The 27,966-nt window shown below is 43.0% G+C and overlaps 1 protein-coding gene across 1 annotated transcript; it reads right to left on the bottom strand.

Annotated features, from left to right (window-relative positions):
• Positions 1-279: 279 nt before the first annotated feature.
• On the bottom strand, positions 280-27,477 carry EDEM2 (ER degradation enhancing alpha-mannosidase like protein 2). The gene is made up of 11 exons (XM_004430487.3): positions 27,295-27,477; positions 26,952-27,062; positions 25,301-25,340; positions 22,042-22,147; positions 18,070-18,195; positions 15,256-15,467; positions 12,910-13,051; positions 11,508-11,632; positions 5,853-5,997; positions 2,955-3,076; positions 280-848 (listed from the first exon to the last, which is right to left on the bottom strand). Exons 1-11 carry the CDS (start codon positions 27,399-27,401, stop codon positions 348-350), a joined length of 1,737 nt encoding a protein of 578 aa, XP_004430544.1. The 5' UTR covers positions 27,402-27,477; the 3' UTR covers positions 280-347.
• Between the last annotated feature and the right edge of the window lie 489 nt (positions 27,478-27,966).

Genomic DNA, 27,966 nt, shown 5'->3' with positions numbered 1-27,966 from the left:
TGGGCAGACCAAAGGGCACAAGCTCAGCCTGGGGCAAGAGCTAACAAAGAAATACATTTATAACCACACCCTCCCCAAGGATACCAGAAAAGGGGAACCTTGAAAGGAAGAGATATTCAACTATGAACCCCGGGGGTCTCTGGAGCCAGCTGACTTTGGGTTTAGCTGTTTCTCCAACTGTATGAGAAAAATAAACTAGATTCACAATTGCTTTTAGCCATGAATGCTTTCTTTGAATGAACTTTCCTGAAACAACCCAGTATGTAAAATAGAAAAACATGATAGTCAAAAGCAGATTTATTGTCATAGCTTAGTTTCAAAAACAAACAAACAAAATCATCCAGTGGCTATGAGGAATCTAGGAAAACCTGTCCCAGTAATGCCAACTTAGAGGTAAAGGGCTGACTAGGGCAGCTGAGAAGTGGGATTTTCTGCTTGGCAGGCTTCTTCTCCCCTGCCTGGTCATGGTTTTCAGGTGAGGAGAATGTTCCTGACCCTGTTGGGGGTTCCCATGGCCCAGAGCTCAAAGTTTTTTTCTGAAATCTTGACCTATTCCGTTTGAGCGAGTAGAATTCCCTCATCAAGTCTTCCACTTCCCACTGCTCTTCCTTGAGCCTCCGGCAACAGTGCAGGGCAGCGGGGTCAATGGGGTGCGCTTCTGTGTTGAAGATGTAACCCCCAGCTCCCAGGATGCACTCCCCATAGGGGGTTATCACTGCATCGAATGTAGAGCCATTGTTGTGAATGAAGTTGGTCGGGTCAAACAGAAGGTAGAGGTATTTCACAGTCTCGGCCAGGAAGAAAGACTCCATGCGGTTGTCAAGCTTATGGTCTCTCAGGTCTTTGATCTGCGTGGGAGAGGGAAGAGCGTCAGAACAGCATCACAGTGCAGCCGAAAGTGTCAGGGGACCTGTTAGGAATTCCTGCTCTGCCACTAAGCAGCTGAGGGCCTTCGGGCAAATTACTTAACTTTTCAGAGCTTTGCCCTTTTCCAAGCCACCACCATCTCTCACCTGGATTATCACAACTTCCCACTGGGCTTCCTGCTTCCATACCCTAAAGTGTATTTACATCATAAGTTCTACCTGTCCCTCCTCCACTGAAAACCCTGTGTTGATATGTCATTTCACATAAACTAAAAACCAAAGTCCTTATCATGGCCTAAAAGGTCCTTTATGATCTGGCCCCTGCTCTCTCCCTGACCTCATCTATAACTCTTTCCCTTGCTCCTGCAGGTCTAACCACATGGCCTTTCCGTTCTGTGAGCAAGCAAGCACACTCCCACCCCAGGTTCTTTGCATTTGGTGTCCTTTCCGCCTGGAGCACTCTTCCTTCAGACATCCCCATAGCTTGCGCTTCACTTCTCTTGGGTCTCTGTTCAAATGCTGACCCATCAGAAACGTCTTCCCTGATCTCCCTACATGACATAACAATCTCCTTTCCCCTTTATTCCTCCTTTTTGTGACTATAAACATAGATCTAATCATCCTCTTTAATGACTTTGTAAAAGTGTAGCATCATTTACTCAGCTAATCCTCCCTTGACAGGCATTAAGGTGGTTACCAACGGTTTGCTATTGTAAATAACTAACTAGGAGTCTTTATGAAGAAAAATTCATACTGAATTTACAGTCATGGATGAGTAAGTTTACTGGCTGCAAACATTTATTTTAGCGTCTCAGAATTAGCAATACATTTTCTTACACAAAACTAATTCTCAGTGGACATATATTTTACACAAGAAATATGACTAAAATATGGACTTGATGTACCAGGAATTACTGTTCTCTTGCCCTGTTTGTCAAAGGCCAAGGAATCAGACGCCTATTCCCATCATTCACCTTGGAAGACCTCCAAAGGGCTTCATTTTCATGGAAATAAGTCAAGCATTCCTAAGAAAGCCTCAATGGGCGTATCCATTTCCACTTCTCACAAAATACAACATGTTAGACACCAAAACATATCATCGCTTTATTTTTCCCCTACACATATAGCCCTTTTATATGTATCTATGTTCTACTGTAGAATATAGTCACATTACAAAATTTTGAAAAAGAAGGTTTTCTGTTTGTTTATTTTTAATCCCATACCCTAAAAAATCCCCTGCAGGCTTTTTGGTGACTCTTCTTCCAGACTATTTTCTTACACATCTGGTTCTCACATGTCTGTAATGATTGATTATTTATAGCTTGCCTGCTTGGGTCCTCTAAGGATGTGACATGGCTCTCACCCTTGACCCTTTCAATCCATTCTCCACAGAGCAGCCAGGGTGATCTTTCTAAAATACAAATCAGATCATGTCATTGCTCGGCTGGAAATCCTACCAAGGCTTCTCATTCCAAGCAGAACAAAATCCCAACTCTTCCCCATGGCTTATACAAAACCCTATGTGACCTAGCCTCTGCCTCCTCTGGGACTTATCTCCTCCCACTTTCCTCCTTGCTCACTCCTCTCCAGCCATTGTTATTTTTCCTACTAAAATGTCAGCTCGGGGGTTTGGTCTTTCTTCATTGCTATAACCCTCAGCCTAGCACAGTGCCTAGCCCCTGAAAGACATTCAATAAAGACCCGTGAGACTAGTAGGGCTGCTTCATTAAGGATCCCTAGGTTTGAATATAAGGCTATGGGACTCTATATTTCCCTGCCTGAATCCATTTTATAGGTCTTTTCACAAAACTTTTCACAAAAGTCACCCTTGCAAAGTAGTCTCCTCAGACAGCTAAAGGGAGAATGCCAAGTCCATGGAGTCAAGACCCCTGGAACTATCCTAGCTCCACCCCTACTAGCTATGTGACCTTTAGCAAAGCTGTTAGCTTTTCTGTTCTTCAGTCTCACCATCTATAAATTAAAGGTATTACATATATCTTAAAGATCCCTTCCAGTGCTAATATTCCAAAGGCTCTTCAGCAGCAGGGGGAGACATTTCCCAATTCTTGGGCCCATGGAAACACTTACTGTTGCAAATCCGCACTCGACCTTGCTGATTTTTTCGATGGATTCCACAGCATCTCTTCCGAGCTCTAAGAGGGTGGGATCCCCCGTGGCACGGTAGAGGTACATTGCGCTCTCAATGAGTTCTGCAAAGTCCAAAGCAGACCCTCCTCACCCAGTGGCTGAGCAGGGAGGGCTCAGAGCCTGCTCAGGGCAGTGAGAGACTCCTCCCTTCCATACCTTGTCCACAGGGCCCCAACTAGGAGGAACATTGGACAACTTACTCAATGCTGAGTTTTCAGAGCCAGTATACCCAAAGCCTGGAGCTTAGTGGAGACCAGTATTAAAACTGACCGTGGACACCCATCCCAAGGGAGAGACAGGTGGCCAGGCTCTGGGATAGGGGAGGTGGCAGAGGCTGCTGCCTACCTCCCAATATCTGTTCCCTCTTCTTCCTTAGCAAGAGAATCCCTGACTTTAGCCAAGCACATGACTGCCTAGACTAACAACTATCCCAGCAACCAGGTGTGAGACTAAGGTCCCAGACACCACAGAGAGCCAGATAAGGCCAGAACATGAGAGCAAAATAAACGTTTATCTTAATTAAGCTACTATTTTTTTTCTGTCACTCACAGCCTAATCTAATCCTAAAGCTTAAAAGAAGATTTGAGCCGGTCATTATAAGGCCCTTTCTGACATGGGATAGACAAAAAGATGAAGGTTAACATATTTAAGAGTCAATCTTCAATCTAATAAAGATGTAGCCATCAGTTCACTGTGCCCAGAACAAGGCAACAGTCTTGCCCTATTCTACACCACAGCTGGAATTCGATGTTCAGACATGGGCCCCACCTTAAGAATATTAGCCAACAGGAGATGGTTCAGATAAGAATATTTATTTTGGAGAAAAGAAAACCCAGGAAAATGTGTTTATTGCTTTCAAATATCTGAAGAGCTGTTATGGAAAAGAAAGATTTGACTTCTAGGGTGTCTCCAGTGGGTGAAAGCTACAGCTCAATAGACTTTCTACTTCTTCATCTGTCTTTTCTCAGAGAGGAAAGAACTCCTCTCCCCTCTCCTCCTGATCCAACCTCTTCACCTGATCTCGTCCTTCCCTGTTTCCTCCTGGGCCTTGATCAGCACTTTTGTCTCTTTTGATTTATTACTGCAAACTCTATTTCTTATTTTTGGAGAGAAGATCTCTGCCTATCTCCCAATTCTCTCCTAGTTCTCCCTCTCTTTACCCCATGGGCCTCTAGACAACTACTAATCCAACTGCTCATATTCTAAGACACAGATTGGGGCACATTTACTGGTAGGTGAACACACTGTGTGTGTTCAAAGACAGAGAAGTTAGTACTCTCATGGGAAGCCTCTCTTTCCGCTTGCTGGATCAGTGCACCCAGGGTTAGCCATCTTGTTTTCTCTTCCTCACACATGGGCCTACATGTGGTAGTAATTACTTAAATTTCCTGTATATCCGGCCAACTCTCTGGAAGAGGGTGACAGCCCAAGGTTTAGATTTGGACTTAGGAGGAGGTAAAGGCCCCCAGAGGTCTTGAGGCTAGGCTCTGTGCTTCAATACTGCTGGTCAGACACATGTACCAGGGCATAAGGCAGTGGCCAATCTAATTATAGAGGAGTACCTTATCTCCCGTTTGCTATTGTTTGGGGGTAGGAAGGGTGACTGGACTAAGGCATTCCTGGATTCCTGGCTGTGGTGACTTCCTTTCCACTGATGCCTTCCCGCCAGCCTATCCTGCCAAAGGAACAGGTTGCCTCTGTAAGTAGTGAGCTCCCTGTCACTGATGGTAACTGAGCAAAGACTAGATTACCACTTGACAGGGCTATTATGGGGGGTTTCAATTAGAAGACCTCTCAGGTTCCCTCTAACCCTGAGTTTGCAGAAGCCTAACTCTTACATTTAGTCTCAAACTCTGATCTTCATTGTATCTATTGATAACACTGGATATGCTACCTTCTGAGAGTATTCTCTTAAAAAAACAAATGCCATGAGAATAAATGCATGAGAAATACCCAAAACAGCAGCCTCTAAGGAGTCAAAAGTGACTAATTTGCTCTTTCCAGTTGCTGTTTTACTCCCTCCTCTGTTCCTCCTCCATAACTCCTACACAATCACTTGGGTTACAGGAGGCAGGAAACAGGGTAGAGGAGGGCGGAACAGGCAGAAGCCACTGGAAGGCCTGAAACACAGCTAAAAGGCATTCAGGTGAGAAGGTGGGAAGAGTCTAAGACAACGGTAAAGTAACCTATTGTGGGGGGCGGGGTGGTGACTGTGTGTGCTGACTAAGCTTCCTTCCTCTGTCCCCCTTTCTCTTCCCTTCATCACAATGTTTAACTTTCCTGCAGTGAATCAGAGGATCAGAGCTGGAAAGGAACTTGACATTTATCTAGTGTATAGTCCTTTCCTTCAATGCGTCTTGATTTCTGAGCTGCAAATGGGGAGGTGGACAGGACCAGACGATTCATTCCTAAAGTCCATTCCAAAGTTCTAATATTCCATACTATAGAAGCATAATTTATCTGACCCATTGACTTATGAAGTTTGCCTACACTTTTGAAATCCTAATGGCAGGAACTCAAAAGGAGTCAACCTGGCTTTTTCCATCTCACTCACTTGCCCAAGTTTGAAAGAGCATAAGATTTAGTTAGGAGACCTGGGTTCCAGTCCTAGCTCCTACACCTAACAGCCTTGGGCAAGCTATTTCAACCCACTGGGCCTCAGTTTCCTTATCTGAAAATACGGGGATAAATAATTCCTAGTAGGAAAACCACCCAGAGCCACTGGAAGAATCAGATGGAAAAACTACTTGTGAGTACTTGTGAGGCATGGAGCCTCGTAGAGACATGAGGGTTTGGGGTTTGGAGAACCACAGCCTGATGGCCAGAGATGCTGCTTACCCGGCCGAAGTGGGTAGCCCTCTCGCTTCTCCACTGTGTATCCCTGAGGAATGTTGTAGAATTCTGGGAGCCCCCCAAACTGCTTCCATACGGTGTAGTAGTTGAGGAAGGTCCTCATGGCATTGTCAATGTCCCCAATGAGGCTCTGTAGGAGAGAAATGGTTGTCAGGCAGGCAGCCACCAGGCAAAAAAATCCACATACAACCTCAGAGAAAAGAGAAAGCAAAGGCTTTGGAACTAAAAAGGCCTGCAGTCAAACCCTGAGTCGGCCATTTGCTCACTGTGTGGCCTCGATACTTAACTTCTCTGAGCCTCATCTATAAGAGGGACAGAGGTTGTATACAAAGTCCCTGGACCAGCATGTGCTCAGTCAATGCTGGCTACTAGCAGTTTTTAGATAGGTAAGTTAGCCATCTGGTTCAAAATTCTAAGAATAGGAAAAAGGCTGACTGTACTGTCTCACCCCTGTCCTATACTCCAGCAGACAACCATTTTGTAGTAGTTTGTAAACATAAGCAAATATGTATGAGTGTATATTATTTTCCCCACATTAAATACAGCTTATTAAACACACAGTTCTGCAGTTTTCTTTACTCATTTAACAATACATCTTGATTGTTCCATGTAAATACATAAAGAGCTCCCTCCTCCTATTTATAGAGTTGTATAATATTCCATTGCTTGGATAATAATTTAATAAGTTCCCTACTAATAGCTAGTTGGCTTGGTTCCAATCTTTTGCTATTTGCTATATCAATGCTGCAGTAAATAACCCTGTACATATGTCACCTCAAACATATGCAGAGTGTATACATAAGATAAATTTCCAGAATTAGGATTGCTGGATCAGAGGATATACGCATTTGTAATTTTACTAGCTGTTGCTAAGTAGCTATTAATATTAGTATAAGTTCACAGGGAAACAGCTGACCTTCTTGACATCTCCACTGGATGTCTCAGAGATAGAACAAACTTGACATTTCCCAAACAAAATTCTTGGTTCCCTCACTTTCCCACAAAGTTGCCTCCCTACTCTCGCCTCTCTTCCTTCTTAGTAAATGGCACCACCATCCACTGAGTTACTCTGGCCAGAAACTTGGTGATCATCCTTGACTCCTCCCTTTCCCCTACTGCCACATCCATTCCATCAGCAATTCCTGTCAATTCCATCTCCAAAACATCAAGCTTTTTCTTTCTTTGTCTCCAGAGCCACCACCTGGTCTGGTCACCAGCATCTCACACTGAGATGACCTCAAAGGCCTCCTCGTTGGTCCCACCACTTGTCTTCTCCAGTCTACTTTCCCCAAGGCAGCCAGAGTAACCATCTTACCACATATGCCAGACCTCGGGGCTTCCCATGGGCTCAACATAAAGTCAAGACAACCCACCATGGCCCTCAAGGCCCTGCACAATCTGGTCACTGCTGACCTTCCATCAACTGATCTTTCCCTTCCCTGGACTGTGGCCATACTACTTTTCTTTGTTTCTGATAAACACCCAGCTCTTTCCTGCCTCAGGATCTTCACACATGATATTTCCTTTGCCTGGAACATCGTCCCCCACCCCTAGTTCTTCAAGTATCACCACTTTAGTATCACCATTTCTGAGGGGCCTTCTTGTCTAAGGCAGGTCCCCATCTAATAATCTCTGTTTTAGCCTCTTATTCGTTTCCTACATTGCACCTTATTCTTTTACGTATTTGTCTAAGTTTTTCTTTGTGTCTCGTCCTCTATAAACTTCATGAGGGCAGGGCCTGGAACAGAACAGGCATTCAAATATTTGTTGAGTAAATGAATGAACAAATTTAACATCTCTAAGCCTCCTTTCTTCATCTACGAAACAACACTTACCTCAGTGTGTTGCGATGATTCTGTGTCAAGTGCCTGGCACATAAATCATTCTTTCATAAATATTTAAATTATCACCTCTATGTGCCAGACAGACTGTCAGGCACTGAAGAGATGTTCAATAAATGTTAGCTGTTGGTTTTATTATAACTTCACAGAGAAATAACCCAGGACCCCTTCTCAAACCAGGAAAAGTGCCACACACGAAGCACACAAATCCTATACAAACTGAGGTGGCCAAGTGTGGTATATACATACAAAGGAATACTATTCTGCCTTAAAAAGGAAGGAAATTCTGACACATGTTACAACATGTATGAACCTCGAGGACATTATGCTAAGTGAAATAAGCCAGGCACAAAAAGACAAATACTATATGATTCCACCTATATGAAGTATCTAGAGTAGTCAAAATCATAAAGACAAAAAGTAGAATGGTGGTTGCCAGGGGCTAGGGGAAGGGGAGAATGGAGAGTTATTGTTTAATAGGTATAGAGTTTCAGTTTTACAAGACGAAAAGAGTTATGGGGATGGATGGTGCACAACAATGTGAACATATTTAATACCATTGAACTGTATACTTAAAAATGGTGAAGATGGTAAACTTTTTGTTATGTGTATTTTACCACAATAAAAAAAATACAATCATTTATTTGTTCCTCCATTATTGGGCATCTAGATCATTTCTAGTTTTTCTTTGTCATGTACTTTGCTGCTAGGAATATCTGTATACAGCTTGCACCTTCCTTCCTTGAATTACTTTCCTGGGGAAAGTCAGACATGGAATTACGCAAAGTCAAAGGGTGTGATCAGTTCTATGACTTGATTGTACAAGAAGGTTTTCCAAGAAAAATGTAGTCACAAATAGTTTCAAGGAAATAGACTTCCAGATCCTCAACTTTCCTAAAATGGATCTGCCTGAAAAGATGCTTGTAACACAAAGGCAGGCTATCCATTCTCACTGTATGTTTCACAACTGTCCTTCTGCCATTTTACAAAAGCAAGGTGTACCTACCAACAGTCTCTAACCTTACTATGGAACATTGTTCTGGGGTATAAAAACTTCCTGCGCACCAAACTAGGTGAAATTTACAACATTAGTGTAGGTGTTGAGAAAAAAGAGGCACTCTAACCACTGGATAACAAATACTTTTGCAGGGCCGGCCCCGTGGCTTAGCGGTTAAGTGTGCGTGCTCTGCTACTGGCAGCCTGGGTTCGGATCCCGGGCGCACACCAACGCACTGCTTCTCCAGCCATGCTGAGGCCGCGTCCCACATACAGCAACTAGAAGGATGTGCAACTATGACATACAACTATCTACTGGGGCTTTGGGGGAAAAAAAAAAGGAGGAGGATTGGCAATAGATGTTAGCTCAGAGCAGGTCTTCCTCAGCAAAAAGAAGAGGATTAGCATGGATGTTACCTCAGGGCTGATCTTCCTCACACAAAACTAAATAAATAAATAAACAAATACTTTTGCATATCAGATGGTTTCCAGTTCTCTGCTTTCAAAAAATTGAAAGAGGAACAGGTCAAATTGTCAGCAGAGAGATCATTAAAAATAATTTTTGATGACAGATCTTTACGTGAATTTTTTTTACCATATACAAGTTGAACCATATAATACTGCCACTTTTGTAGTCAAAAAATAGTTGAGTGCTGGCAATTTTACATGGTTCAACCTATTAACTGAATGATTTCAAAGAACTGGATCATATTGCAATAATCAAATTCCTTCTATCTCTCTCTACTTATTTACGTGCATAAGGCTCCTCAGCACTTACATCTAAAAAATGAAAAGCAGGAATAAAATTGATGCTTAACCATGCCCCATTTTAGCAATATTTATATGTATTATTCACACACAAATACATAAACTACTTAAAAATTTAAAAAGCCCCCAAAATCTCATTAAGAAATGCATTTCCAATAAAATTGCTTTTAGGTTTTATAATTGTTTATCAAAAATTGTAAGCTCTTAATGTGGTTTTAATCATTTACATATTAATAATAACTAAATCCAGAAGAAAACAAATTGAATACTCAGAGCCTATGGTCACAGGAAATTTAAAAACATTTTTAAATTCTATGTATATACAAATTTTGTTACAGAGACATATGATATGATATCAATAAATTTTTCTCAGCATAAAATATAATAATTAGGATAAAATTCTGTGGGGGGAGTAGAATGGAAATATGAGTTTGAGGAGGAAAAAGATTGGTATGCAACTGTTTAAACTCATAAGATTAAAGACATGCAAGGGGCTCCATAGTTTTTCAAAATTCTTTTAGGGGACACTCAAGTAATAAAATTTGAAGATCTCAGAAGAGTTGACCAATATTTAATATTATCAACAAGTTCTCTCTGACCCTGTTTCCCCATCTGTAAAATCAGAGGGTTGGCTAAAAACCCTAACAGGGAAGCAGTTAAATAAATAGAGATATATCTATTCAGTGGAATATATACAGCTGTTTAAAAAAAAGTAAAACTGATCTATGTGTATCAATAAAGAATGATCTCCAAGATATAGTCAGTGAAAAAGAATATGTATAATATGTTCCCATCTATGTAAAGAAAAAAAGGGGATATAAATATACATATATTTATCTACCTGGGTTTTTGGAAAGATACACAGAAAACTGATAATAGGGGCTGGACTAGGGAGACAGTCTGAAGGTAGGGGCTTGCGACTTAATTTTTTTTTTTTTTTTGAGGAAGATCAGCCCTGAGCTAACATCCGTGCTAATCGTCCTCTTTTTTTGCTGAGGAAGACCGGCTCTGAGCTAACATCTATTGCCAATGCTCCTCCTTTTTTTTTTTCTCCCCAAAGCCCCAGTAGATAGTTGTATGTCATAGTTGCACATCCTTCTAGTTGCTGTATGTGGGACGCGGCCTCAGCATGGCCGGAGAAGCGGTGCGTTGGTGCACACCGGGGATCCAAACCTGGGCCGCCAGCAGCAGAGTGCACGCACTTAACCGCTAAGCCACGGGGCCATCCTGCGACTTAATTTTCATTGTATTCTTTTTTGTGCTTTTTAAATTTACCACCATCTACATGTTATTAACTTTTCATAAAATTAAAAAAAAAAACAAGTTTATAAAAATATTTTGGTACCCCTACGGGATAGATAAGATGGATTCTAGGATCCCTTCTAGCTGCAACTCTACCAGACCATGTAATGGAAAAACATAATAATGGCAGGCAGAGCAGCCCCAGCTGCTTTCATGCCCTTTCTCAGGCCCACTGTCAAGAACGAGGAGATCTGACAGAAATGTCCAGTGGAGAAACGGTTGTTGCCAATGGCTGTTACTGCCCAGCCTGGAAAGATGCTGTCTACTTTATTTTAAGTGGTACAACACTCTGTAGCAAACTAGAAGCTCAGTTCCTGACACCTTAAAGCTCCCTTTGGAAAATTCAGTTTGGCAGAATCTTAAATCTGTCTAATTGACTCTTTCTTCCATCTCCAACCCACGCCTCCAAAAAAAGTACTCTAGTAACAAAAGTACCTTATTTTTTTTTTTTAAATAATTTTATTTATTTATTTTTCCCCCCAAAGCCCCAGTAGATAGTTGTATGTCATAGCTGCACATCCTTCTAGTTGCTGTATGTGGGACGCGGCCTCAGCGTGGCCGGAGATGCGGTTTGCGCCCGGGATCCAAACACGGGCCGCTAGCAGCGGAGCACGCGCACTTAACCACTAAGCCACGGGGCCGGCCCAAAAGTGCCTTATTTGACTTATACATCAGAATGAGCTGGCTTTGACAGTTCCATAGAAAAATGACCACCCTCTCTAATTGTTCCTACCTGAAGACCAGGCCAGTAGGCCTCCAAGGACTGGAATACCGGCATGGACACAGTCCCTTTGTACATCTGCACCCACAGGTACCAGTCATCGAAGCGGGTGTAATTCCGAATGGCTTTGTTATATTCTGCAGTGAAGATGGGATAATGGACATGTCATTGATTAGGGAGACAAAAGGCAGGCCTTGGTGACAGAAACACGGACTTAAACTTTTGAAAGATCAAATAATGGCCTAGCCTCAAAGCAGACTAGGCTGCAACAAGGCATAGAGGAGGGATCATGGGTTCTGGAGTCAAACTTCTAGGCTCAAATTCCAGCTCCAGCTTTACCACTTGTTAGCTGTGACCTCAGGCAAGTTTTTCCCTCTTAAGCCTCAGTCTTAGTATCTGTAAAGCGGGGAGAGTAATATTATATACCTCATGGGATTGTTCAGTCATTTATTCACTCAACAATATTAAATGAGCACCTATTCGGTGCCAGGAAGCCAGGGGGTGGCAAACAAGACAAAGTCCGGCCCTCAGGGAGCTTACATTCTAGTGGGAACTCAAACTTATATCCGCCACTCCCAACTGTAAATCCATGAGGGCCAGGACTTTGTTTTGTTCATTGCAGATAGTGCATAATAAATATGCACAATAAATATTAGCTGAATGAACGAAGTACCAAATATACATGCAAATAAGACAATCTCAAATAGTGTTGTAAGGATTAAATGAAATAGTCCATGTTCAGTGCTTGGCGCAGCACTTGGCATATCAATGGAACTCAATAAATATCTGCTGAATAAATCAATGGTACATATAATAGTTATTATTAGGTACTCAACAATTCCTCAATGTCATTTTTACTAGTGTCTAAGGTCCTGGAGAGTACAATGTTGTTATTCAACAGGCATTAATCTACCACCTACCTCATGCAAAGCACTGTGGGAAATACAAAGCTGAAGAAGGCATGGATGCTGCACTCAATGGGTAGAGCTGTAACTGTGGATGACAGCTGACTGCAAGAAAGATGCTGCTGGCCCTAAATTCTGAGGAAGGATTAAGCTACTTCCTGGGCAAGGTTACACTTAAGCTGGGCCTTGAAGGGTGAATCGAATTTGGACACATAAAGACAAGAAACAAGTTATTCTAGGCAAAGGAAACACCATGTGCAATGGCCAGGAGATAAGAAATCCAGGGCCATGTACAAAGAATGCAGCATGGTTCAGTTGACTCTTGCAAGAAGGCATGAAGAGGTGTAGTGGGCATCAAGTGGGCAGTGTAAGTCCATGGTGGCTTTGAGTGCAGACTCGGGTATGCAGAACTGGTTCTGCCAGCACTTGGGAGCAAGTGGAAGTTTATAAATGACCACATGTCAACAGGAAAAATCATGAGGAAAGCCCCCTTACCCTGCCCTTTTTACCTAGGAACATGGCCATGAGCTTCTTATCCTGAAGCAGGATGGCTCCTTTCACCAGGTACTCAAAGTAGGAGTCCACGCCAGCACCAATGCCTGCGTCCTGGGCCACCCACTTGCCAGTGAGCACATCAATGTGGTTGCCGACCTGGGAGAAAGACACGTGGTTCCAAGCAAGGGCCCAAGACCAAACAAGGATCTCCCCAAACCCCTGACTGCCTCGTGAGATGCAAGGCACCCAGGCACCCCAGTACTTCTTGGGAGATATGCAGGCTATCAGGGTACAGGTTGGGGGGCAAGGCTGGATCATGGCTAGCTCTCCTGCATATCGGTACAGTGGAGATGCATTTCTTGCACATTTATGAGGACTTAATTATACACATTGGGCAAAAAATGAAAAAGAACAATGATTTGGAGAGTTTATGCCCTGTCTAGAGTGAGTGTGACCTGGGAGATGAGAACTTGCTATTCCCACAATCTGTCTCAGACTTCTCAGCACTCTGCATGTGATTCCAATGTCTAAAGACACAAGACACACTTTATGCATTTCTATAAATCAACTCAGGAAGGACACCCAAGAAACTGATAGAATGGCTGCTTGTAAGGAGAGGAACTGGGTAGCTGGGGGACAGGGCTCAGAGGAAACTTCACAAACATCACTGGGTACTTTTGTGTATCTTTTGACTTGTGAACCACATGACTTATAAAATCATTTAAATACAGATTTTAAAAGATTTAAATGAAGAGATACATTGTCCCTATAACGTAGACTCTGATGGAAGCTGGTAACTTCATCTGGTACTCAATCAAAGAAAGAGCTAACTGTTCTGTGTTAGTTTGGGTTCCCCCAGGAGCAGACCCTCAGTAAGGAAGACTGCAAGTAGATGATTTGGAAGGCAAGCCCTGGAAACACCCACAGAGGAGAGAAAAGTGAAGAGGAGGAAGGGAGGCAGCCCATAAAGGGTGTGCCATCAGGCAAGTTACCACTGTAGGAACCGGAGCTCAATCCCGCTCAATCAGGCAGCTCTGGAAGTCAGTGGAGAGCATGAGCCTTGGCATTGTCCCATCCAAGGGACAGGGAACTGGGATGATTATCTACAAACTCCCCTCAGTATCAGTCACTGATTGAGAACTGCTCCAGGGGAGCATTAAGTCTTGGTACTTCCAGTCAAGGGCAAGCAGAGCAGGATCCACGCACCAGAAAATGCCCGTAGGCAAGGAGACACGGGGGTTGGTGGTCAGAAGACAGGCCAGTGTGCATGGGAATGGTAAGATATAGGCAGGGCACCCACAGAGTCCACTACGGCTCCAGTGCTGGAGAGTTACTAAGGTTATAGGTCTCCAGAGTGGCACCTTCTTAAGGGATTTTCAAGGATTCCTTACACGATTTTCACTTCTCAAGCTGACTTAAAACCAGACATTGCATAATACGTGCCTCCACCTGAATCACTTTCAGACAACACAATCTTTATAAGCCATAATTACTCAGCAAAGGACGTATTAATACATCAACATTACTGCTGAAGTAACTGAGGATCAGCGAGTTGGGTGACTTACCCAGAGTCACACAGTTTCGATGTAGTCAGGCCAGGGCTCAAACTCAGGTCTGACTAATTCTAGTGCTATTTCCTGGACAGCTTTGGCTCAGTTACTGTTAGTTTCATTGGATCACCCAGTTTAGGAGCTGAAACCGATCTTAGAGATCATCTGGCCCAAAGTGTGTTAAATTTCTATGGATTAATAGGTAGTGGAGAGGAAAGGGAAGCTCTGGGGTCATACAAGTTTAGGAAATGTTGAGTTAAGCAAAGTTAAATAGATTTATTTATCATAGAATTTCATAACGTTTAACCTGTTCATGTTCATTATGACTGTCCAAAAAAAAGGATACTATATGTAGTATTCCCAAACTTAATTGACCAGGAATCATTTTTTCATGGAACAGCCACGCAACATCTCCCAGAACTGGTGTTCTAAGAAACGCAGTTTTACAAAAAAAATAGTAAAAATGAGAGTCAGTCGAGCTGATGATCTAAGGTCACTAAGTGAGTCAGGGGCATGTAGCATATGATACACTCCCTAGAAATCAGAGAAGCTCAAGGAATCAAAGCTTAACATAGCTCCTTTCCCCTGCCAGCAGATGTGCTCTCATGCTCTCTTTCCCTCTGTGCCAAAACATGAATTGGCGGCTTGGTCTACTTTCGGTGTCATAAGCCTAAGTCCTGGACCACTCCTGAGGTCACCCTCAGTTTCCTTTGCCTGGACTGTAACTAGTTGCTCAGAGCCCCAAGCCTTGCAAGCAGGGGCCCAAGGTGGCCAACTCGACTCAGACAGGAAGGGCAGCAGCCAACGTACCAGCCCAATATCTGACCGGCTCTCCCAGAGGCGCATCAGGGCCACTCTGGCCACGTCTTCAAACACGGGGTCACCAGTGAGGCTGCTCAGGGTGGCAAATTCCACAATGAAGGTCCCAATCCCTGCTGTACAGGTGACAGGGGTCTCTCCTGGGTTCACGCCATGAAGCAGGTTCACCGTTCCATATGGCATGCCAGTAGGCGTCTGAAAGGCTGAACAATCGCAAAATTATGACCCCAGGCAGGAGCGGGGAGGTAGGGATGGGAGGTAGGGATGGTTCAATACAGGCCCAAAGCCTCAGGCCTTGCCAGCACTTCCCTCTTTATCCCCTGGGTAATCTGCTAGAGACTGAGCCAGAGAAGGAAAAATGTCACAACTGGAGGGCCCTCGGTGGCCAACTAACCCAGATGCTGTCAGACACTGCTCCACATGAGCCTCGGCCTCTTGCCTGTGATGAGGAGGAAAGCAGTGGGCTGTGCTCTAGGTTGTCACACTCCACACGTGCTCACTTCAGCTAGAGCAGCTCTACTTTTATTTATTTTACACCATGCCTTCAGAGGCCAGGCAGGTAACTTAGCGTGAAGCAGGCGGGGTTTAAGCCATGGGGAGTGGCGGGGCTTGCAGCACACTGAAGAGCATGCTCCATTAGAAGCCATTCATACATTTTTTAATTTTTTCTTTCAGTTTTATTGAGATACAATTGACATACAGTACTGTATAATTTTAAAGTGTATAGCATAATTACTTGACTTACGTATATCGTGAAATGATTACCACAGTAAGTTTAATTAATATCCATCATCTCACATAGATACAAAAAGAAAAAAGTTTTTGGGGCTGGCCTGGTGGTGTAGCGCTTAAGTTTGCGTGCTCCACTTCGGCGGCCTGGGATTCGCAGGTTCAGATCCCAGGTGCAGACCTATGCACTGCTTATTGAGCCATGCTGTGGCAGGCGTCCCACATATATATGTAAAGGAAGATGGACACAGATGTTAGCTCAGGGCTAATCTTCCTCACCAAAAAAAAAAAAAAACAAAAAAGTTTTTTTCCTTGTGACAAGAACTTTTGGGATCTACTCTCTTAGCAACGTTCAAATATATCATACAGCAGTGTTAACTATAGTTATCACACTGTACATTACATCCTCAGTACTTATTTATCTTATAAACAGAATTTTGTACCTTTTGAGCACCTTCATCCAATTCCCCTCATATACTTTTTTAAATACCATTTTGACCAAATGACACACATCTGCAGACCCTAAACAGCCCCAGAGGAGCCAGTTTGAGATTCCTGCTTTAAATAAAGAATTTAGGGGTTAAATTATTTTTTTAAAAAAAGGACACAAACCACTAAACCACTGATGTGGTCCCACCTTCACTTTTGAGGTAGGAAAAGTCATGCTTCTGAAAAAGTGACTCAAAGGTCACACACAGAGAGCCAGGCAGAGCTGGGATGGGAATGCCTGCCACACACCCACTCCCACTCCCCCTCCCCACAAGCCCAAGGCTCTGCCCACCCCACCCCAGTGCCTTCTGATTCAAGACAAGGAACTAGACAACCAGTCAGAGTCAAGAGATTTCCTCTCCAGGCCAAAAGGTCAAACAACCCCGAGCAGCCTGTGCGTCACCAAACTGTGAAAAAAGTTGTCAAAACTTCCAAGAGCCACAAGGTCCAGCAACTTTGCTGTAGATGGGAAACTTGCTATCTGGCAGGCACAAGTGGAAAGCAAGGAGAATGCAAGTCACAACCAAGAAGGGCTCAAAGGAACATTTCAGAAAAGTCAGGCAGTGTTAAAAAGAGTGACAAAATCCTACTACTTGACCTCAGTGGTAGATACACTGGTGCTGGCTTCAATATGTGTATTTCTTCAATACAAAATTTTTTAAATGACAGAAGAAAAGAAGGGAGCAACCAGGCAGAGTTTCCTCTATGGATGAGTCACACAGGACATGATGTCTGCAAGGAGACACTCAGGCCATGAGCCATGAGACCTGAATCCAGCTCGCTCACTCTCCTCAGCTCTTCCCCAAGGATGAGAGGCAAGTACTGCGTGAAAGGGATAAGTGAGATGGCTGAGAAGCTGGTGGAAAGCATGGTGTGACGTGTTTGGGTGTTGACAGCCCTCAGAGCCTCCACCACACCCTGAAGAGAACACAGTGTCCAGCTGATGCTTCCGAGCCCAGCTACTGCCCCACCAGACAAACACACTGAGGCTTGGCCTATAACCCTGGACACAGCTTAGCTACAAAACAAGTCTCTCTCATTTCAATGGTGTTTGAGGTTCTCTGAGCACTTTCTCCTTTCTGACCTCATTTTATGCCTCCCAAAAACCCAATGTGGCAGGGAGGCAGGAATTATGATTCCCATTTGATAGATGGAAAACTGAACCAAAGAGAGGAAGAGTGGCTTGGTCAAGATATTGGCTGGCAGAGCTGAGCCTAGACCTGGGGCTCCTCATGCTCAGACCAAGGCTATTCTCTGGAACCCTTTTATTCCAGCAGTGAGTGGGCCCGGGAGTGGGAGAAAGGGCTCACTCAAATAAGGGCAAGGGCCTTCTACCACCAGGCTGGCCTTCAGCCCTCCGCTGCAAACAGTAATGAGGTCAGCTCATCCATCCTGGGCCAGGGCCCCAGCAAGCCCCCCAAATGCCCAGGACTCTCCTGATTTCTATGGTGAGTACCTGGAGGTAGAAATACCAAGTGTTTGGGTGAGAAACACCAGGAAATAATTCAGCATTGCCACTCTCGTCTCCAGCAAGAGAAGCAGGACCTGCTGGAATTCATCTCTCCCCCATCTCAGTGTGGGTCTTACCTGGGAGGAGTTTTCGGGCTGCCTCTTCAGCCATCCTCAGGAGAGGTCCAGAGCAGGGCCATCCAGCCTCCACCTCCACCCCAGCCTTCTTTGATAGCAGGTGAGCAGACAGAAGTCCTCCTACCACTACAGACAGTACAAAAAGCAAGTGTCAGAGTCCCAAGGACCAATCTGTCCCTTGTGCAAATTAAACCTAAACACTCTGTTAGGCGGCTCATTGGGAAGGGGCTAGAGCCATCTAGCAAAAGAAGGGTCCCTTAATCCCACACATCAGTACAGTGTTGAATTTACAAAGTTTTTTCTCTTGGCGGGTCACAAAAACAATGGCTATCATTTTTTTTTAGTCCTTACTGTATACCAAGCACTAGGTAACTACAGTCCCCTCTTCAGATGAAGATACTGAGGTTCAGAGAGGTAAAGTGACTTGCCCTGGGTCATCTGTCTAGTAGGGGGTAGGGCTAGGTCTGTCAGACTCCAAAGCCCATGTTCATTCCACTTGGTCACTCTGTCTCCTAATCCCCACAAGACCTGGGGGTGCAGGGCAGGCAGAGTAGTTATTACCTTCATTTTATTAATTTATCTATTTCAATTTATTATGTAATGTTTAGGACTTATAAAAAAAACACAAAGGCTCTGTATCTGGAAATATGGCTAAATAGATACCCTGAATGGCCCTCTCACTGAAAACAATTGGTGACCTTGAGCTTCAGTTTTCCTCTCCTCCTGACAGAGGGGGAATAGGAGACAAAGGCAGGACCTACCCAAAGCGGGGAGTCTGATAAAAGATCACTACACAAAATTGGGATCTGAAAGAATTATATACTCTGTGTAAGGATGAATTAAAAATAAACCCTGCACACCTCCCCTAGCGTACAATAAGGAAGAGTGCATGGTTCAAATCTTGATGCCAAGTAAAGGGAAGAAAAAAATCTCCCCTGAGAATTAGTAACTACAAGCTGGTACTCACTAAGTTTTTACAGGCTGACTTCACACTAACTGGGTAGTCTAGAAAGCCTCAAACCTTTAGCATAAATTGGTTTTTGGTAGAGACTGCCTCCAGCCAGACAGCAGAGGTGAACGATATCTGGAAGAGCCCAGCTTCAGCCCAGGCCTCCAAATCCCAGGGGTAAAGTCTAGGGAGTGAGTGTACAGTAAAAAATAAATAAATCCCAAAATACACAAAGAAACCAAGCACTGTGAGTAAAAGCAGATAAAAGAAAGGTCAGAATATATGAGTAAGTAGTAAGAAATTACAAAAATGACCCTATTTACATGGGTAGGTTTAATAGCAGATAAGATAAATCTGAAGAGAGAATTAGGGGACTTGAAGACAGATCCAAAAAAAATATCCAAAATGCAACAGAAAGAGAAAATGATTTTTTAAAAATATTAGAAGGAAGAGGCCAGTCCTGTGGCATAGTGGTTAAGTTCAGTGTGCTCCACTTCGGTGGCTAGGGTTCACGGGTTCAGATCCTGGGCGCGGACCTACACCACTAGTCAAGCCATGTTCGGGCGGCGACCCACATACAAAACAGAGAAAGACTGGCACAGATGTTAGCTCAGGATTAATCTTCCTCAAGCAAAAAAAAAAAATGAGGAAGATTGGCAACAGATGTTAGCTCAGAGTGAAGCTTCCTCACCAAAAAAAAAAAAATATATATATATATATAGAAGGAAAAAAAGTAAAAATACAGAAGGGACTTGGCGGATACAGTAAGAAGGTACAACATATATCTGGTTGGAGTACTAAAAAGAGAAGTGGGAGAAAATGGGGGAGAGGCAATATTTGAAGAGAAAATAGTCACAAACTTTCTAAAACAAATGAATGACACCAAATCTTAGATCCAGGAATCCTAAGCAAGATAATAAAAAGAAATCCACTTTTATACAAATCCTGGTAAAACTGCAGAACACCAAAGAAAAAAAAGATCTCAAAAGCAGTCAGAGTCCATGTAATAATGATTGTTAAAGCTGGGTGATGGGTACATCTAGTTCATTATACTATTTTCTCTACTTTTATGTATTTTTGAAAATTTCTATAATAAAAAGTTTTAAAAGGAGGGGTCAGCCAGCATAATAAAACCAATTATCTACAAAGAAATAACCATTAGATTGACAGATTACTTCTTAACAATGACAATGAAATCAGAAACAATGGAAAAATTTCATCAATGTGCTAAGAGAAAACAACTATCAACCTAGAACCATATGCCCAGCAAAAATACTCCCCAAACAACAAATAAAGGCAGTGAGATGAAGACATTGTCATATAAACAAAAGCTGAGAAAGTTTGCCCAGAACACACCTGCACTAAAGCTTATTCCAAAAGTTCTTCAAATAGAAGGGAAGGGATCACAGATGTAAGGTCTGAGACACAAGAAAAGATGGCCAAAAAAGTGGTAAACATATGAGTCAACCTCAAACTTCAACTGTACAGAACAATAATGTATGGAGGCCTTAAAACAAAGAACTAAATACATAACTATAGCATATAGGTTAGGATGTCCTCAGAGCCAGGTTTTGTATTATTCATGAGGAGAATAAAGATTTTCATTAATTTTAGACTTTGATAAGTTATGTTTATTAAACCTTCTAGGAAAGCTATTTAAAAAGCTGGATACTGTGCATACTTTCTGAATTAGTAAAAGGAAAATGAGATGAGGAAAAAAAATCAATCTAAAGAAGGCATGAAAAAGGAGAAAGAAAAAGAAGAAAAGAGAAAACGGGACAAATAGCACGAAATGATACAATAGAAATGAAGGCAAATATATCAGTAATTACAGTAAATGTAAATGGATTAAATGCTTCAGTTAGAAGAAAAGATTATCAGAATGAACAAACAAATGAAATATAATACATAATTTACAAAACATATATCTAATCATAAAAATACAAAAATATTGAAAGTAAAAGGGTAGAAAAAGATATATTGGGCAAATGCCAACCAAAAGAAAGCTGGTATAATTATATTCATATCAGAAACAAAGTTATAAGGACAACCTTAATTTACAGATGACCAATCAGGCTCAGAACTTGTGTGACACAGCAATGAGCATGGTCTCAAACTCAGGTCTGATTCCTAAACCAGGATTTTATACTATGCTGTCCCTCTGCTCCCTAATCTTTTTAAAATTTTTATTTATCATATATCTGCAATACAACTTTCATTACAAAAAACTTGCAAAATAAAGATGAGCAAAATAAGGGGAGAAAAATATAACTCTGCCATCCAGTTGTGACAGCTGCTAAACCACTGGTCTAGAGGTTAGCTGCACATAAGGGCTGTGCTAGCTTCACAAACCATTGGAAACCTGCTAAAAATATTGATTCTAGGACCCAATTCAGAGATCCCAATGCATCAGGTTTAGAGTGGAGCCTAGACATCTGAACTTTTTAAAAGGTCCCAAGTGGTTCTGATGGGCAGCCAGGTTTGGAAACTAATACCCTAGACTTGTACTGTGTAATACAGTAATCATTAACTACATGTCACTATTTCAACTGAATTCAAACTCAGTTCTTCAGTTGCAGGAGACACATTTCAAATGTTCAATAGCCACATGTAACTATTGGCTACTGTATTGGACAACATAGATATGAAACATTTCCATCATCGCAGAAAGTTCTATCCGACAGCGCTTCCTAGACAATAAACTCCAAGAAGGTAGGGATTACATTTTTCTTGCTCATGCCTGTATGCCTAGCACTAAACATATGTTAAGTATGTGGGTAATTCTGGCATATTCCTTTCCAGTCTTTTCTCTGTCCCCTGCTCACTTTCATGTCTGAAACTGATGAAGGATCCTGGGAGCTCCCCCACACCCCTCCAGGGAGGAAGAACTCTCAGTCACTGGTTTTGACCAAGTGTCCTGGCAGGGTTAGCCCTTTAGATCCTATTTACCACCTCCTGGTTGACACAGAGGCAAAAATTCCACACTCTCTTTTCTTCGAAAGGCCCTAGAAGGCAGCCCTCACCTCGGATGTTGGTTTCAAACACGGAGGCATTCACATCAATATCAAAGTCCACGTTGTCCTGGAGCACCTCAACCACTCTTTGGAATTCTGAAACATTCCCCAAAATCTGCAAGGTAAGACAGACATGACAGTGAAGCTCTCTCAGGCTTGAAGGCGGTAAAGATGCTGGATTCAGAGTCTGGAATCCTATGCTGGCATGGCCCTCACTTAATCAACTTAAGACCTGCAGTTTCCATCCTAGGAATGACAACAGGAGAAAAAAACACTGAGAGCTAGAAATCAGCCAGAGACCCAATATCAAGAGACTGGTTGAGTAAATTCTTAGGTACCAGTTCAAGAGTCATTATGTGCCCATTTAAATGGAAACAATATAAAGACTATAGACCACAAAAGGAAATATTAGTCTGACATTTGCAGTGGATATCTGTCCTTTTTAACCTTCTCTTGTCACATTGATCCTTGTGGAAAACATTGCAGGCTGGTTGGCCCAACACTGATTTCCAATCTTCTTTACCCTTGTAGCCTCCCACCATAGAGGCTGTAAATCCAGATACTTGTTTTCCCAGCCGCCTTTGCTGCTAGAGGTAATTGTGTTACCCAGCTAATTCCGAGCCTTAAGAAGTCTACTTGGGGCACTTTTCTGTTTTCCTAATAAAAAGGGACAGACACAGACGGCATGGCTTTTACTCTTCCTCTGTCTTTCTGCTTTGAAAGCACACTTGATTTCTGGAGCTATGGCAGCCATCTTAGACCATGAGGTACTAAGCATGAGAATGAAAGCCAATACACTAATGATGGTAGAATAGATAGATACAAAGAGCCTGGGTCTCTGATGGCACAATTGAGCAGCTGACCCAATGCTAGAAATTACATCCAGACTTTCTTTCACTTGAGAAAATGAAACCTTTGTTTAAACCATCTACCAAATGCAATTCTGATATCTTCTATTCTGATAACAGTGCCCCAATTTTCCCTCGAGGAATCACCCTTCTTCCAAGTCACTCCTATATTTTGGGAGAGGCTGACCTCATCCCCTCAGCTGCAAGAATGGGCACTTGGCCTGGACCAGCCAGTGTACTGTATCCTTTGGCCAAGTGATGGGTTCGGGGATAGGTGTGTGACCCAAACCAGATCAATGAGACTCAGTCCCTGGAATTAAAGGAAAAGGGCTGATTCTTTCCACAAACAGGTTACTAAATGAGTGGGATGTAAGTCTGGAGCTACTGTTGGCTACCCTGCCAACTTGAGGAGAGCCTGAGAACACAGCCAGCAAAGAAGGCAGAGATAAGGGATGGAGAGATTCCCGATGACATTGTTTGTATGTCTGCATCCAGCCGGGTCTGAGGCCAGTCTTCACCTGCACTTTTTAGATATTGGACTCAGTACCATTTCCTTCTTGTCTAAATCAGTTTGAACTGGGTCTCTGTCACTCGCAACCAAAAAAATCCTGACTATCTCAGTACTTAAGGCCTTGTATGATTTTGGAGCCAACCTACCTTTCTGACCATGTCTCTCACTGTTCATCTAACCTATTCTCATCCACTTCAGTAAAACTGTACCCACTATTCCCCAATTTCCTGCCTTCAGACATGCTGTTTCCTCTGCCAGAAATCATTCCCTCCTATGTCTTCCCATTTCCAAATCCAACCTATCTTCAATTGTCTAAATGCCACCTTGTCTAAGAAGCCTCTGATTCTTCCAGCTGAAATTAACCTCTTCCTCCTTTAAAAGACTCCAGTAACTCCATCCACACAACTCTCAGGGCATCTATTTCTTTCTACAATAAGAGAATTTCTGCCTGGGCAGGACCCTCATTCATTCCCGCATTCCCTCAGAGTGCCGAGCACAGCCCACTAAGCAATTATTCAATAAATATTTGTTGAATGATTACATGAATCTTTTCCAAGAAATCTCATCATTTCCTTGCCTCTACTTAAAAAACGTCAGTGGCTTTCCATTGCCTTCAAATTAAAGATGAAAGTCCTTAACATAGCGAACAAGGGCTTGCATCATCTAGTCCCCATCTATTCCTTCAGCTCCACTTTGCTTCTTCCTTTTCCTTCTCTACAACCCAGACATACTGGCCTTCCTTTAATTCACTGCACTTGCTATGCTCTCTCCCGCCTCAAGGCCTTTGCACAGGCTGTTCTTTCTGCCTAGAACACTCTTTCCTCCCCCACTTCCATTCCCTTCTCCTTCAGATCCCAACTTAAGTGTCATTTCACTACCTTAGGGAAGTCCTCCCTGACCTCCTCAGTCTAGGCCAGGTTCCTTTGTTATAACCACTCATAGAACTATGTTCCTTTCCTACAGAACACTCACCTCGATTCATAATCATACATTCTTTAGGGTTATTCTTTGATTCTTTCTCTCCCTCCCTCACTAAAATCATAAACTCCAGGAAAGCAGGGGCTGCGTCTGTTTAAACCCACCATTATAACTACAGAGGTTAGCACTGTGCTCGCTGTGCTTGGTACACAGTTGGCCCTCAATAAACATCTGATAAATAGACAAGTATATATGAATTTACATTAAGCAAAACAAAACAAAAAAAGCTATATTATATCTACATAGTGATCACAATCACGTAAATACTAGCAATATATAAAAATGAGAAGGGGTGACAGAGAACTAGAAATAGTAAAATAGGTGGCAAGTTGTTATATCCTCTCTTGGGGCCTTTTTAAGGATGATGGTTAAGGCTTGGAGTCACTCAGAATTGAGTTCAAGTCCTAGCTCCGCCATTTCATAGCTGTGTCCCTACATCAAGTCATTTCACCTTTCGAAGTATCAGATTTCTCAGCTGTAAGAAGGAGTAAAGGTACTTACCTCATAGGGTTGTTGGAAGGATTAAACAAGATAATACATGAAACGTGCTTAGCACAAGCCCTACACACAACACATTAACTAGTTACTGCTATTATTTTTAACACTGAACATGTCCATTAGAATGTAAGCCTCTGAAAACAAGGAGGGTATCAAAGTCTCTTATCCCCCACAGAGTTATACAGGCTTATCACAGTTCTGTGTTCCTAACAGGTCCTCCATAAACATTTGCTGAATAAATGAACCCGAATAAGTTTGGAATTCGTTTTCCTCTATCTAGCCGGGCAACCAGAATCTAATGGTTCAGAATCATGAGATGAAAATAAAGGGCCTAGGTGAAGAATTCATTTTTTAACCACTGTCAAGCTGCCAAAAGAGGAAGGATGTTGGTTATGCAATGGTGGAGGAGAAAAGGAACAGTCGAGACACTTACCAGCAAGGTGTCCAGAGCATCAATTAGAGTCAAAGAAAAACTGTAAAAGGACAGAAATTCCAGCTGCTTAGTAAGAAAATCAAACACCAGATATTAAGGCTGCCCCAGATCAGATACCCCAAAAACTAATAAGTGAGGCACAGTGATGCCTCTGCCCATCCCAGCTGCAGTCACAACAAAGAAGCTATAGCAGAAATCACCAGGAATCTCTGACCCATTTAATGCACATGGGAGAGTGGGCTGATGTAGCTCAACTGCACTTAAACACATCACCTATATTCTCTGGCATTCATCTCTGCCATAGGGAGGCAGTGTAAGATTGTAGCTAAGAGCACAGGCTTTTCCACATCTAGGAATTCATCTAGCCGTGCACAGAGCTATATGCTTGAGAATGTTCTTGGTGGTATTGTTTAGAACAGCAAAAAGCTAGAAATAACCCAAATATATACCAGTTGAAGAGTAACTAAATTGTAGTACACTCAAACAATGCAAAACTATGAAGTTGTCAAAAAGATTGTTATCAAGAGTTCAAATTATATTGTTAAATGAAAAAGACAAGGAACAGAATAGGCAGTGTAGTATGTTTTTATCTGCTTTTCCAAAAAGAAATATAGACAGAAAGCAGATTAGCAGTTGTTTGGGCCAGTGGTAGTAGACGGATTAACTATTAAGGGGGATGAGGGAACTTTTTAGGGTGACAGAAATGTACTATATCTTGACTGTGATAGTGATTATCATACACTTAAAATGGGTGTATTTTATTATATGTAAGTTATGCCTTTAAAAAGTTAATTTAAAAAGATACACATATATATACCTATATGATGGCATAAACCAAAAATATTTCTAGAAGGATACACAAGAGTTAACAGTGGTTGGAGTTGTAGGGTATGGGAGATATTTACTTTATTGTGTATGATTTTGTACTGCTTGAATTTGCCATTTGCTTGTATTACGTTTTATCAATTAAAAAAATGAAAACCAGCAGAAATTTTGTTGAGTGTACTTAACTTCTCCAGTCCTTAGCATACTCATTTGTAAAATGGAGATAACAACACAACTCCTAGGGATGTTAAGAGAATTAAATGAGATGACACAAGTAAAATGTTCAGCACAGTGTTTAATCAATGTCAGCTTCAGCTAACCGCAATGATTCTTCACTCACTCAGCACCGGACAGAGAATTCCATCTCATAGATTTTTATTCTAGTGGAAGTGAGAAAGACAAACTAGCAGGTAAGTGGAAAAGATAGTATCAGAGAGTGAGAAATGTTATGGAAGAAAATAAAACGAGTGATTTGGGAGGGTGACCTGTAGGGGTGGGTAGTTATGGGAGTTGATGCTGAGGTGACATTTTGAGTTAAGATCTCAAGAAGCTGGTACGTTGACGGTAACTGTTGTGGCTGGAGCCCAGAGGTACAGTCCACCAGGCTAACCCAGAGCTTTTTCAACTGCGGGATCCAAATTACTTGGAGGCTGGGTGGATCCTGGTAGTGCTGGCCTGAACTGGGGGGGAATGCGGCCTCGCCCTGGCTAGGAGCTTTTCCGGAACCGGTGAAGACATCATGAAGCCACCAGCCCCCAGCAGACCCGCCCGCCTAGGACCGGACTGCCAGACCCCAGCCGCCCCCTTGCTCCTCCGCTCGCACTACCTGCCCCAGGTGTCGTGCCCGTCACAGGTGAGAGGTCGCAGCTCGTCGTAGGGAAAGGCATTCTCCAGGTAGCTGTCGTAGGCGTGGTAGAACATGGCCTTGACTCGCTCCCTGGTGCAGGGTACGAGAAATAAGGCAGAGGGCCAGAAAACGGAACCAGGCAGGGGAAAGGTCAAGAAATGGGGCAGAAAATGGGAATCACTACCTGATTTCTGCCAGGAGCCCAGTGGTAGGGTCCGAGCAGGTCAGGGTGGGGGTCCAGGGATAGAGGGAAAGGGAAGGGACCAGGTCTGCGATTCCCATTCCCCAACTACGGAAGGGTGGGGAGCCTGACCCCCTTCACCTGTAGTGGGCGGGGTCGGGCGCGGTGCCGTCGGGGCCTGGCGCACCATGGTGCAGGCGCAGGAGCGTGCACAGGAGGCCGAGCGGGAAGAGCAGCCGGAAAGGCATAGAGCTCGTGTCCTGTCAGCGCCGCCGCCGCAGCAGCAGCCACCGCCACCCGCTCATCCTAGCAGCCTGTGCTGGGTCTTCCGGGCATCCGCGCCACTGCGCCTGCGCGCTGATGAAGCAGTCGCTCACTTCCGAACTACAAGCCCCGAGAATGCAATGGGTGGCGGAACCCAAGCAAAGAGCATCTTGGGATAAATAGTCTTTGAAGCGGAGATTAACGTGTCTTAAAGACAGTGGCTATTACAGCCACTATTATTAATTAATATTTTAGTAACGGCATCTTTTGAGCACTTGTGTACTAAGACTGTATGGAGCACTTTAAATACATTGGCTTTTTTTTTAACCACCTTATGAAGCCTGAAGGCAGGGACCAGTAGGGACTCAATATTTGTTGAGTGGACGTATGTCAAGATGGATAAAGAATGTTCAGCCTTTACCGTTATTAGGCATATTGAGTTTCCTAAACCAATTCTCTGCTGATTGTGTAGGTTACAACTTACTGCCATTTATTTGTCCAAAGTTGCCACTCTCAAGATTTTCAGAAATCCCTTCAGTTCTAGGAATT

This window comes from Ceratotherium simum, chromosome 21 (assembly GCF_057802395.1).
Source record: "Ceratotherium simum simum isolate JZ-2026a chromosome 21, ASM5780239v1, whole genome shotgun sequence".
Taxonomy (NCBI): Eukaryota; Metazoa; Chordata; class Mammalia; order Perissodactyla; family Rhinocerotidae; genus Ceratotherium; species Ceratotherium simum.
The sequence above is the reverse complement of the archived record's forward strand: the minus strand, read 5'-3'. Positions and strand labels throughout refer to the sequence as shown.

What these genes read in the sequence shown, in the direction of transcription:
- EDEM2 (XM_004430487.3), bottom strand. Translation starts at nt 27,401, where the DNA reads ATGCCTTTCCGGCTGCTCTTCCCGCTCGGCCTCCTGTGCACGCTCCTG. An exon ending in GCCGGTCAGATATTGGGCTG is followed by an intron (nt 13,052 to 15,255) that starts GTACGTTGGCTG and finishes TCTTTCTCCCAG; the next exon opens with GTCGGCAACCACATTGATGT. An exon ending in GGGCTACCCACTTCGGCCGG is followed by an intron (nt 3,077 to 5,852) that starts GTAAGCAGCATC and finishes TGGACTTTGCAG; the next exon opens with AACTCATTGAGAGCGCAATG.